Source organism: Lagenorhynchus albirostris, chromosome 12 (genome assembly GCF_949774975.1).
Source record: "Lagenorhynchus albirostris chromosome 12, mLagAlb1.1, whole genome shotgun sequence".
In the NCBI taxonomy this organism is placed as follows: domain Eukaryota; kingdom Metazoa; phylum Chordata; class Mammalia; order Artiodactyla; family Delphinidae; genus Lagenorhynchus; species Lagenorhynchus albirostris.
Window position 1 is genome coordinate 74,613,745 of NC_083106.1, and position 12,932 is coordinate 74,626,676.

At 37.6% G+C, this 12,932-nt stretch overlaps 1 protein-coding gene across 1 annotated transcript; it reads right to left on the reverse strand.

Annotated features, from left to right (window-relative positions):
• Positions 1–4,362: 4,362 nt before the first annotated feature.
• Positions 4,363–4,909, reverse strand: LOC132530593 (mitochondrial import receptor subunit TOM6 homolog). The gene has a single exon (XM_060167837.1). It carries the CDS (start codon positions 4,899–4,901, stop codon positions 4,677–4,679), a length of 225 nt encoding a protein of 74 aa, XP_060023820.1. The 5' UTR covers positions 4,902–4,909; the 3' UTR covers positions 4,363–4,676.
• Between the last annotated feature and the right edge of the window lie 8,023 nt (positions 4,910–12,932).

Sequence of the window (12,932 nt, forward strand, 5' to 3'; positions counted from 1 at the left end):
CTTTCTTTGTGACATCTTTGTCTGGTTTTGGTATCAGGGTGATGGTGGCCTCATAGAATGAGTTTGGGAGTGTTCCTCCCTCTGCTATATTTTGGAAGAGTTTGAGAAGGATAGGTGTTAGCTCTTCTCTAAATGTTTGATAGAATTCGCCCGTGAAGCCATCTGGTCCTAGGCTATTGTTTGTTGGAAGATTTTAAATCACAGTTTCAATTTTAGTGCTTGTGATTGGTCTGTTCATATTTTCTATTTCTTCCTGGTTCAGTCTCAGAAGGTTGTGCATTTCTAAGAATGTGTCCATTTCTTCCAGGTTGTCCATTTTATTGACATATAGTTGCTTGTAGTTATCTCTCATGATCCTTTGTATTTCTGCAGTGTCAGTTGTTACTTCTTTTTCATTTCTAATTCTATTGATCTGAGTCTTCTCCCTTTTTTTCTTGATGAGTCTGGCTAATGGTTTAGCAATTTTGTTTATCTTCTCAAAGAACCAGCTTTTAGTTTTATTGATCTTTGCTATTGTTTCCTTCATTTCTTTTTCATTTATTTCTGATCTGATGTTTATGATTTCTTTCCTTCTGCTAACTTCGGAGTTTTTTTGTTCTTCTTTCTCTAATTGCTTTAGGTGTAAGGTTAGGTTGTTCATTTGAGATGTTTCTTGTTTCTTAAGGTAGGATTGTATTGCTATAAACTTCCCTCTTAGAACTGCTTTTGCTGCATCCCATAGGTTTTGGGTCGTCATGTTTTCATTGTCATTTGTTTCTAGGTATTTTTTGATTTCCTGTTTGATTTCTTCAGTGATCTCTTGGTTATTAAGTAGTGTATTGTTTAGCCTCCATGTGTTTGTATCTTTTACAGATTTTTTCCTGTAATTGATATCTAGTCTCATAGTGTTGCAGTCGGAAAAGATACTTGAGATGATTTCAATTTTCTTAAGTCATACTCTTTTATAAAAACATATTATGCAGTATTACAGGTTTCTCTCTATAGCATACATTTTAAATTTAGGTTCTTTGTAAACTGATATATTTCCCTTACAAGTTAATATTTTAAATAAACTGCTTTATTTATATACATAATAGTAAAACAGTAAGATATCAAATTCATAAATTAGAGAAAATAATATGTAATTATAGCTTAATTTATTCACATTTATTACATTAAGCTACAAATCCATTGCCCTTTATGAATACATAGATATATGCAAAATTCTGTGTAAATCCTATGTTAATTATTTCACTATGAACTGTAGCTGTTCTTTAATTTTTTTTTTTTTTTTGCCACACCGTGAGGCATGTGGGATGTTAGTTCCCTGACCAGGGATCAAACCTGCACCTGCTGCATTGGAAGCACAGAGTCTTAACCACTGGACTGCCACGGAAGTCCCCTGTTCTTTAATTTTTTATTCCACTTAATAAATTAAATTAGAAAGTTCATAAAATGTGTTCATGTAGAAAAGCATTTATGAAAAGTTTCTAAGAATTAACCTACAAGATTAATTATCTACGTTCTCTCTGAAAAATGATTTTTTTTGGAATAATGTGTCACAAAGGTCTTCAGTAAATAACATTCAGAAATTTTTACCATCTCTCCTTTTGGTCGCGAAGTTTTAAGAGGTGTCATCTATTTAACTCTTGGGTGACTGTATTTTTTGCAGGCAGAATTTTACATCAAGCACTGGAAATAATTCTGAGGCAGTATTTATAATGGTAGCAAAAAATTACCTACAAATTTGCCAAAAAGTCTTTACAATGCCTGTAATACACATTTTGTATAATACATATACACATATTCTAAAACTTCTTCTAATAGTTAATATATCAGCCTCTTTTGGCATACTCCTGAATTTTTAAAAATGCATACAAGGCAACACTAGTTTTTATTTCTTCCTCAATACAGGAACCACATACATAATATTTACAACTAAGCAGAAAAATTAAAAAGACATGAGGCTGATACAATCTCCCTTCCCTTATTTAAGGTTGCTTTCCATTGCCTTTCACACCCTGACCTGTAGAACAGGCTGAAACACTGGTCTTCAGCAAGGGTTGACTTTGACGTGATGTGTGCAGTGTTGTTTAGCAAATGTTCTCTGATAACACTTAGTAAAATGGTTTGGTGAGTTGGCAAAATCTTTAAGAAGACAGTCCTGGTTTCCTTAAATTCTGTGCTTTGTGGAAACTACTAGAAACGTGTGTGTGTGTGTGTGGGTGTGTGTGTGCCCATTTAGTTATCTGTTTGGTGTTGCTCTTTTGTGCCAGTTTTCAACCGAGAGGGAACTTTAAAAAACAAAAGATTTTCTATTGTTTGTGAGATAGAAATCTTTACTTTTAAATGTAAACTACATATATATATATTTTAATTGTTTTTATTTATTTATTTTTGGCTGCATTGGGTCTTTGTTGCTGTGCACAGGCTTTCTCTAGTTGTGGCAAGCAGGGGCTACTCTTCGCTACAGTGTGTGGGCTTCTCATTGCAGTGGCTTCTCTTGTTGTGGAGCACAGACTTCAGGAGTTGTGGCATGTGGGCTCAATAGCTGTGGCTCACAAGCTCTAGAGCACAGGCTCAGTAGTTGTGGCAAATGGGCTTAGTTGCTTTGTGGCATGTGGGATCTTCCTGGACCAGGGCTCAAACCCGTGTCCCCTGTGTTGGCAGGTGGATTCTTAACCACCGCACCACCAGGGAAGCCCCTGTAAACTATATTTTAAGATTTGGGAAAAATATATCCACCAAACTATTAATTCATGGTTACACTGGTGGAAGAAAGTTTTAGGGAAGGAAAGAGCAATGGTCAGGAAGGGGAGAAAAAGAAAGGAGATTTTTATTTTTAACTCAAGATTTTTTCTTTTCTTTGGTTTTTCAGTAATTTCTTTTTCATTTTGCATTTCTTTTTTTAAATTGAAGTATAGTATTTTGTCACATGTTTTTTCTGCATCTATTGAGATGATCACATGATTTTTATCTTTCATCTTATTAGTATGGTGTATCACACTGATTGATATGAGGATATTGAACCATCCTTACATCCCTGGGATAAATCCCACTTGGTCATGGTTTATGATCCTTTTAATGTATTGTTGAATTCAGTTTGCTAGTATGTTGCTGAAGATCTTTGCATCTATGTTCATCAGTGATATAGGCCTATAATTTTTTTGTAGTGTCTTTGTCTGGTTTTGGTAACAGGGTAATGCTGCACTTATAGAAACAATTTAGGAGTGTTCCTTCCTTTCAATTTTTTTTTGAAATTGAGGGGGAATAGTATTAACTCTTCTTTAAATGTTTGGTAGACTTCACCTGTGAAGCTGTTTGGTTCTGGCCTTTTTTTTGTTGGGAATCTTTTGATTACTGATTCAGTTTCACTGTTGATAATTGGTCTGTTCAGGTTTTCTAATTCTTCCAGATTCAGTCTTAAGAGATTGTGTATCTCTAGGAACTTACTCATTTCTTTTAGGTTGTCCAATTTGTTGGCATATAATTGTTCATAGTAATTTTTATGATCATTTGTATTCTGCAGTGTCATTAGTAATTTCTCTTTCATTTCTGATTTTGTTTATTTGGGACTTTTTTTTTCTTGATGAGTCTGGCTAGAGATTTATCAATTCTGTGTATCTTTTCGAAGAACAAGCTCCTAGTTTCACTGATCTTTTCAATTTTTTTAGTCTCCTTTTCATTTCTTCCTGCTCTGATCTTTATTATTTCCTTCCTTCTACTAACTTTGAGCTTTGTTTTTTCTTTTCCTAGTTCCTTTAGGTGTAATGTTAGATTGTTTATTTGAGATTTTTCTGTAGACTTCCCTCTTAAAATTGCTTTTGCTGTGTCCTTTAGATTTTTGTACATTATATTTCAATTTCATTTTTCTCAAGGTATTTTTTGATTTCCTCTTTGGTTTTTTTGTTGACCAATTGGTTGTTTAGTAGCATGTTGTTTTTTTCTTAGCCTCCAAGTGTTTGCGTTTTTTCCATTTTTCTTCTTGTAATTGATTTCTGGTTTCAAATTGTTGTGGTTGGAAAGGATGCTTGGTAAGAATTCAGTCTTTTAAAATTTATTGAGACTTGTTTTGTGGCCTAGCATGTGATCTATCTTGGAGAATGTTCCATGTGCATTTGAAAAGAATGTGTATTCTACGTTTTGGATGGAATGTTCCGTATAAATTTATTATGTTCTTCTGATCTAATGTGTTGTTTAAGGCCTATGTTTCCTTAGTGATTTTCTATCTGGTTGATCTATCCATTTATCCATGATCTATCTACTATTGTATTACTGTCAATTTCTCCCTTTATGTCTGTTAGTATTTGCTTTATATATTAGGTGATCCTATCTTAGGTGCATAAATATTTATTTATTTATTTATGTATTTATTTTGTGTACAGTCTTTATTTGTTAAAATACCATTAGAATATTCCTCAGGACAAGAGCAAAGATCATTCCCTGCAGAAACTTTGGAACTATATACAGAACTTTACAGAACACAGGACAACACTTTAGCCGAACCCTACCTGCTGACCAGAGAAGGGTGTTCTGAGTGGACTCAGCAAAGAAAAGGAAATCAAGCAGGGAAGGAAAGGTGCCCATCTGAATCAAACTTCAGCCGCCATCAGGGCAAGTCTTGTGACGGTCACAGATTGGAGGCTCTGTTTTTGGAAGGTTCGAGTACAGCACAGGGGTTCCATGTGTCTTTACGGCTACACCCCAGGCTGAGGTGCCATTAGGTCAATGTCACTCAAATTCCTGGCCAGCCAAACTCTGGCAGCAAAGAGTCCCAAATTGAGGATCAAGTTCCTGCAGAAGTCATTCCTATCAGTGGCGAAGCAGTAGACGCCCCAAAGCCAGTCTCCCACGTTGTCTGGGATTTCAGGAGCTTCATTTGCCAAGCCCGCAGTGATCACGCCGGCCCCACTGGAAGCCATAGCAGCACCCCAACGCCAATATTTATTAATGTTATATCTCTTCTTGGATTGACCCCCTTATCATTATGTAATGCCCCCTTTGTCTTTTGCTACAGTCTTTGTTTTAAAGTCTATTTTGTCTGATGTAAGTACAGCTACTCCAGCTTTCTTTCTGTTCTATTTACATGGACTATATTTTTCCATCCTTTCACTTTCAGTCTGTGTATATCTTTAGATCTGAAGTGAGTCTCTTGTAGTCAGCATATAGATGGGTCTTGTTTTTTTTTTTTTTTTAATCCTTTTATCCACCCTGTCTTTTGATTGGAGCATTTAGTCCTTTTCCATTTAAAGTGATTATTGATAGGTATGTACTTATTACCATTTTGTTAACTGTTTTCTAGTTGTTTTTGTAGTTCTTCTCTGTTCCTTTCTTCTTCTTTTAGTCTCTTCCCTTATGATTTGATGATTTTCTTTAGTGTTGAGTTTGGGTTTCTTTCTTTTTATTTTTTGTGTATCATAGGTTTTTGGTTTGTGGTTACCATGAGGTTTATGTATATTGACCTATATATACTAGATAGTTTTAAGCTGATAGTTGCTTCAGTTTGAATGCATTCCAAAAGTAGTAAATTTTTACTTCTCCTCCACCTTTTATGTTTTTGACATCATATATTACATCTTTTTACTTTGTGTGTCCCTTAACTGCTTAGTGTAGTTGTAGTTGATTTCACAACGTTTGTCTTTTAACCTTCATCATAGTTTTTTAAGTGGCTGATCTATTGCCTTTACTTTATATTTACCTTTACCAGTGAGAGTATTTCTTTCATATATTTTTGTATTTCTAGTTATGATCTTTTCTTTTCCACTTAAAGAAAACGTTTAACATTTTCTTGTAAGGCCAGAATAGTGGTAATAAACTCTTTTGGTTTTACTTGTCCGTAAAACATTTTATCTCTCCTTCAATTCTGAATGATAACCTTGCCAGGTAAAGTATTTTTGGTTGTAGGTTTTTTCCTTTTAGCACTTTAAATATGTCATGCCACTCCCTTCTGGCCTGTGAAGTTTCTGCTAAAAATTCAGCTGATGTACTTATGCAGGTTCCCTTGTATGTGCTAGTTGTTTTTCTCTTGCTGCCTTTAAAATTTTCTTTTTATCTTTACCTTGTGCCGTTTTAATTATGATGTGTCTTGGTGTAGACCTCTTTGTGTTCATCATGTTTGGGACTCTCTGTGTTTCCTGGAGCTGGATATCTCTTTGCTCCCCTACATTAGGGAAGTTTTCAACCATGATTTTTAAAATAAATGTTCTACCCTTTCTCTCTTTTCTCTTCTGGGACCCCCATAATGTGAATGTTAGTATGTTTTATGTTGTCCCTGATGTTCCTTAAACTATCCTCATTTTTTAAAAATCCTTTGTCTTTTTTTTTCTCTTCAGCTTGTGTAATTCTGACTACTCTGTCTTCCAGATCACTGATCTGCTCTTTTCTGTCATCTAATCTACCACTGATTCTCTCTAGTGTATATTTCATTTCAGTTATTGCATCCTTTAACCCTGATTGGCTATATATATAAATTTTTTCTAATTCTTTGTTGAAGTTCTTACTGTATTCATCTATTCTTCTCCCAAGGTTGGTGAACACCATTATAATCATTACTTTGAACTCTGCATTGGGTAGATTGCTTATCTCCATTTTGTTTAGCTCTTTTTGAGGTTTTTGGCCATTTTTGTTCATTTGAAATGTATTCCTCTGTCCTCATCTTGCCTAATTCTCTGTGTTTATTTCTATGTACTAAGTAGGTCTTTTATGCCTCCTGATCTCAGAGAAGTAGCCTTACGTAGGAGATGTCCTATGGAGTCCAGCAGCATGGTACCCTCTAGCCACCATAGCCACATGCTCCAGGGGTGTCTCCTATGTTGACTGTGTGCACCCTTCTATTGTAATGAGGCTGAATGCTCTAGGTGTGCTGATAGGTGGGGCTGGTCCCTGCCCAGCTAGCTGCAAGGCCTGATGACATCTGACTGCTATGGGTACACTGGTGGGTGAGGCAGGCCCCTGGCACTAATAGGCTAGAGGGAGGATTTCAAAATGTCTCCCACCAGCGCTGGTATCAATGTGGTAGAATGAAATTCCCCCCAAATGGTTGCCACTAGCATCTCAGTCCCCAGGAGGTTTCCCAGCTGCCTCCTGCTTGTCTGGGAGGCTCTCCAAGATCAGCAAGTAGGTCCGACCCAGGTGCCATTCAAACTGGTGCCTCTGTGCTGGGACTGGGAGTGAATGTTTTTGTGTATGCCCTTTAAGAGCAGAATCTCAGTTTCTTACAGCCTACCAGCTCTCCTGAATGTAAGCTCCATTGGTTCTCAAAGTCAGACATTTGGGTACTCAACTTCCCAGTTCAGGACCCCTGGGCTGGTGAGCCTGATGTGGGGCTCAGACCCCTCCCTCCTTGGGAAGAACCTCCGTGGTCGGGATAGCCTTCCGGCTTATGGGTCGCCACACCAGGAGGGTGGGTCCTGACTAGATTACATCTCCACTGCTCCTACTCATTTCATTGTGGTTCCTTCTTTATATCTTTAGTTGTGGGAAATCTTTTCTGCTAGATTTCAGGCTGTTCTCAGAGATAGTTGCTCTGCTGGAAGAGGTAAGCTCGGGATATTCCTACTCCATCATCTTGCTCCCTCTTCTAACTCAAGATTTTTATTTTTAACTATATTGTTTGGATTTTTATAACAAGTGTACACTACCTTTATAATTAAAAAATAAATATGAAAGTGTTTAAAATTTTATTAATATTGTAAAACAAAACCCTATAAAAACCAGAAAAATGTATATTTTTCATTCATTCTTATTGCTTTTGAAGTTTGATTTTTAAATTTTGATTAAGGTCTTTACAGTCATTTCTATAAAAATGATTAGTACTATTATTAACAATAATGGTGATAGCAGTAGCTGCCAGGGCTTGGGTTAAGTACTTTACATTTATTATTTATTTCATTCTCATAAAATTCTATCAGTAGAGGCAGAGCTAGGTATGGTGGGGTTTGAAGTTTATATGATTGGGGGAGGAAAATAATGAAAAATTACCAGGGCCCTTCACAGGGCCTTGGAAAGGAATCTGAGCAAATAAGAGGACTTGAAGCCAAGCTTCATAGGCTTCCTAAGAAATCCACCTCTACTTATCATTCATGAATTAGCTTCATTATATGTGCAATAAACTGAGGCCTAGAAAAATGACTTACCTAAAGTCATACACCTAGCAAATGGCTGAGCAAGCTAATTGCAGTATTTTATTATTCTAATAGAATTATCCATATCTCAGCAATTTTTGACCTAAAGTATTTCCAATGGAGAGTTGGAGAGAGAACTCAACTCCTGCCCAGCTCTGAATGCTACAGAGATGGACCACCATCTCTTCCCTTCTTGATTACAGCACTAAATTCCTAACAGGCTTGCCTACCTTTCCTACCATTCTTCTTCTTCTGCATTCCAGTAATCATCTCGTCTTCTCTCGACTTCTAAAACAGGCCACATTCTCTTCCTCCACGTTTTTCCACAGATCATCCTTTTCCCTGAAACAATTTTTTCTCTCCATCTCGACAATATCTGCTTATGCTGCAGGTTTCCAGTTAATATCCTGTTTTAGTGAGTTGTTTCCAGATTCATAAGACAGGCTAGGTCCCCTTCCTGTATGTCCTATCATAATAATCAATTCACTTTATCGCATTTATTTGTTGAATGCATCTTCCCTGTAAATTCTTTGAGATACAATGGTCTTATCTTCTTCACTCCTGTGCTCTGAGCTCCCCAAGTTGTACCCCAGGAATCTACAGGCTTCTAAGTCTCTATACTTTCCCTACCAAAGCCCAGGGAATCTTTATCTAGTCTGGGAGGGGTCGAGAAAACTTCTCTTCTTACACTCTCTACCTTCTTCCAAATATTTTGTCTTTGCCAAGGCCAAAGTTTTTGAAACTCAAAAGCAAAGAATTGATCCCTCTGTTCTCTGCATTCTGCTGTTTCATCCTTCTGCTGAGACAATAGCAGAAAAGTATGGGGTATAGAAATGTGTATGTGCGGGAGGGGACCAATCAAATGTTATCTCAACTGTCAGTCCACCTCACATTCATAGCCAGCACCTGCCCCAAAGATGACACCTGTTCTCCATGATTTCTGGATCCTGTGCTGCACTGCCTAGATTCCCACTCCATGACTAAAGGTCTTATTCACTGGGGAGACAGGAATTTTGCCTGCTGACAGCTATCAGCTTGCAGCTTTCTCTGGGAATTGCCCTCAGCTGTAGAGAGCTTCCTTGCCTAGGTTCAAACCTCTTCCCTTCGATATCTCATATCCAGTATAAGGAAGGGCCCCTTCTGCTAACCTAATCCCAGGAGTTGGCTGAAGTCTTGTGACTGCATTACAGCCCATCTTCTTCGCGCCATCTGGCCTCCTTCCCTTCCCCCGTTGGTGTCAATCCCAAGACCAGTTCCCATAAATTTTCTGCACGCAAATCTCTATCTCAGAATCTACTTCCTGGGGGACTTATCCTGCAACAGACACCTTTAGACTCCTTCTATCTGTCATCATATATATATTTTTTCATCCATCTATCTCTCAGTTCCAAACACCTAAAAGTGGTGGGGGAAGTTTAGGTTGTTTGGAATCTTCTCTCAAACAAGTCACGTGGGAAAAGAACTATAGTTTATTTCTGTTCATTTTAGGTTTTGGATACAGTCAATGGGATACTATTGCAAGGGGAGGGAAAAGGTAAGGGACAAAAAATTTTGCATATTTACTTCTTCCTAGATTGCATTGAGGAGGATTTTATGTAGCTATATTGGGAGAACCTGTAAAATTAAAAATAAGAAAGAAGTGTAAATGAAAGTTGCTGACAATTTTTAAGTACAAATTATAAAATCTTATCAAGTTCTCTAAAAACCAAAATAACTTAAGTCATCTTGAAGAGTAGAGCTGATGTATATATGCAGATTGGGAAATACCATATGCCAGGACTTTTAGTGTCAACTGCTTTTCACTGGAAAACTGAAGAAAATCAAGTTGAAGAAAAGGTATGACTAAAAGAGACAACATTCATTGTGTTTTTAGGTGTTTAGGCAGTATTTTATTATAATGTTATTTTTTTCCTGAGAGTTGGAAGGATCTTAGAAGTCATAGTCCGTAAAGTTCTGGCCGGTGAGGGTATATCTTCGGGGAGCTATTTAACTTTTGCTTAGGATACACAAATATAATATTAATTTTATATTTTCTTGTTTTGAAGTTTAATAATCTTTGCTAAATATTAACTTGAGGCTATATGCACTACATTGCTTTTTCTTATTCCTCAATTGCATTCATATTGATGCTTTTACCTATCTTCTATTTAATCTTGCCCCTGGGATCTATTACATTTAGTTAGCACAGAGTGTCTAAAGGAGATAACATTGATTTACTTTGGTTTGCCCTCACGCTTAACCCATCCATGTTCATGATAGTTCAGGTTTTCCCTCTTTGCTGAAAAACTACAAAACAGAGGTGGACAGTGTCCAAGTAATGTAGTATAACAACCATCTTGAGCATTGCCTCATTATGGATGGCAAAATTTAATAAGTAATTTGCCTAAATTCACATGGCTGGAGAGTTATCCTAAGTCGTATCTGATGTTATTAGCCACTCCTTCCTAACTTTTAAAGCTTTTCACTTCAGGTCTTGACTGACTTCTCCCAAAACAGCCTCTGTGCCCTTAACTTTCCCTCTGTGTTTAAGTAACTCAATTCCATAGCTTCTCCTTCTTTCCACATAAAAATGCTCCGCACTCCTTCCCACAGCGCGCTGTCTTCCCTTCCCCAGCCTTCTCTCGCCACTCAGCACTTTATCTCTGTTATCTCCTAGACCTTGCAAACTGGATGACTGGCTGCCAAATAAAATCACAGGAGGAAAAGATAAAGCATCTCATCTTTCTCTCTTTAAGCCTTTGCTCTCTTCCACTTCCTCGTCCGGGAGTGTTCAAGTTCTCCAGTTTCCCCAGGCAGGCCCGGTGCTAAAAATAGCGCACTCTGCGTGATGTCGCTGGTGGCATTTCCTGGGGTAGGAGAGTCCGAGTAAAAACAACTGGTGAGATGAGATGATCAAATTCTGAAGCGAGTCTGGGGACACCCTATACCTCTCCCCGCACCCACTGCTGGGATGCTGAGACTTCCGTAGGAATTGGTTCATGGTCGCTCTGGGACGGATCAGATCAAAAGGAACTAGCGTGTTTCTTCTTCTCAGATGAGAGGGGCGTAACTTATCATTGTTTCAAGGGCATAAAACAAGTGTAATCGTAGAAATGTAATTCGGGCCTGTCTGTCCACCATACCGTTGTTCCAACTAAGCGGAGAAGTTTGATGAGAAGTAAGTGTTCATTGAACCGCTAACGTTTAAAAAACGTAATTAAATTCATTGCAAATTTTTTCTCATGCCTACATAATGTTTTAGGGGCCATTTTAAAAGGAAGATTCCATTTAAAAAAAAAAGACTTCATGACAGGACAGAGATGGAAATGAAATGACAAAAAGAAAATATATGTAAGTCCATACACTCCCCAGCTCTCTGTTATTATGAAATACACTTTTTCTACAAAAAAAAAGCTATATCATTTTTTTCTGATTATAGTAATAATACATGTTTACTTCTACAAATTCAATCTGATATTGAAGAAGAAAGTAAAAATTACACAAAATCACCCACACTGAGAAAACCAGATTGTATGTGTATGCATACACACCTAGGTCAAAGCCCTTCAATTCATATCCCTCCCCACTGGGGATTCAGAAATGTGGCCAGTTGGGGCCAATGAGGTGTGAGAAGAAACTTGCTGAAAGGTTTTATCCTCACTCTAAGAATGGACCATTGGAAGAAATTGGCTCTTTTTCTCCTGGCCATTGTCAAGTATAGATGCTGCTTCCAGAGAAGCTGCTGTAGCCATCTTGATACCAGCCTTGAGAAGGCCAATTCAAAAAAGTGGGTAAAGATGGGAGAATCACAGAGCATGGTTCTGATAAAGACACTGGGTCGAGCCACCCTACCTCTGGACTTCCCGGCATGCGAGCCTATAAATTCCCTTATTGTTTGTATGAGTTTGATTTCTTGGTACTTGAAGCTGAATGCATCCTAACTGAGACAGGTATATTTTGCCCTAAGAAAAAGTTTATTTATATAAGGTCAATCATGTATTTTCTTAATAATTTCTGGGTTACTAACTTGCTTTAAAAAGTATCCTCAACATACAGGTTATATATATATACAGTCTAAATTTTATCTTTTTAAAATTTTATGTATTTTTTAACCTTTATGACTAATGCAATGTCTTTAGATATTATATAACATCAGCTCTGCCAAAGATGTCTTGATCTCAGACTTTTAGCCTCCAGAACTGTGAGAAAACAATTCTTTTGTTTAAGCCTCCCAGTCCGTGGTACTTTGTTATGGCAGCTCTAGCAAACTATCAATAATATATCCACTCTCACCCTCAAGCCCAAGCAATCAATGATCCATATAGTATCATTATAACTTTGATCTTTCTTGAATTTTATATAAAGAGAACCACACAGTATGTACCATTTGACTCTTTTTACTTATAATGTTTTTGAGATTCATCCATGTTGTTCTGTATTCATATTTTATTCCTTTTTTTTTTGCGGTACGTGGGCCTCTCACTATGTGGCCTCTCCCGCTGCGGAGCACAGGCTCCGGACGCGCAGGCTCAGTGTCCATGGCTCACGGGCCCAGCCGCTCAGCAGCATGTGGGATCTTCCCAGACCGGGGCACGAACCCGTGTCCCCTGCATTGGCAGGCGGGCTCTCAACCACTGCGCCACCAGGGAAGCCCTATTCCTTTTTAATGATGAAGAGTTTTCCATAGTATGTGTATATCACAATGTCTTTATTCATATTCCAGTAGATGTGGCCATCATGAAATAATGCCCCTGTGAACACGATGTATGTTCATGTGTGAGCATATTTCACTTCGAAAAATACCTAGAAGTGGGATTGCTAGATTCTATGATAAATATACTATTAATCTTC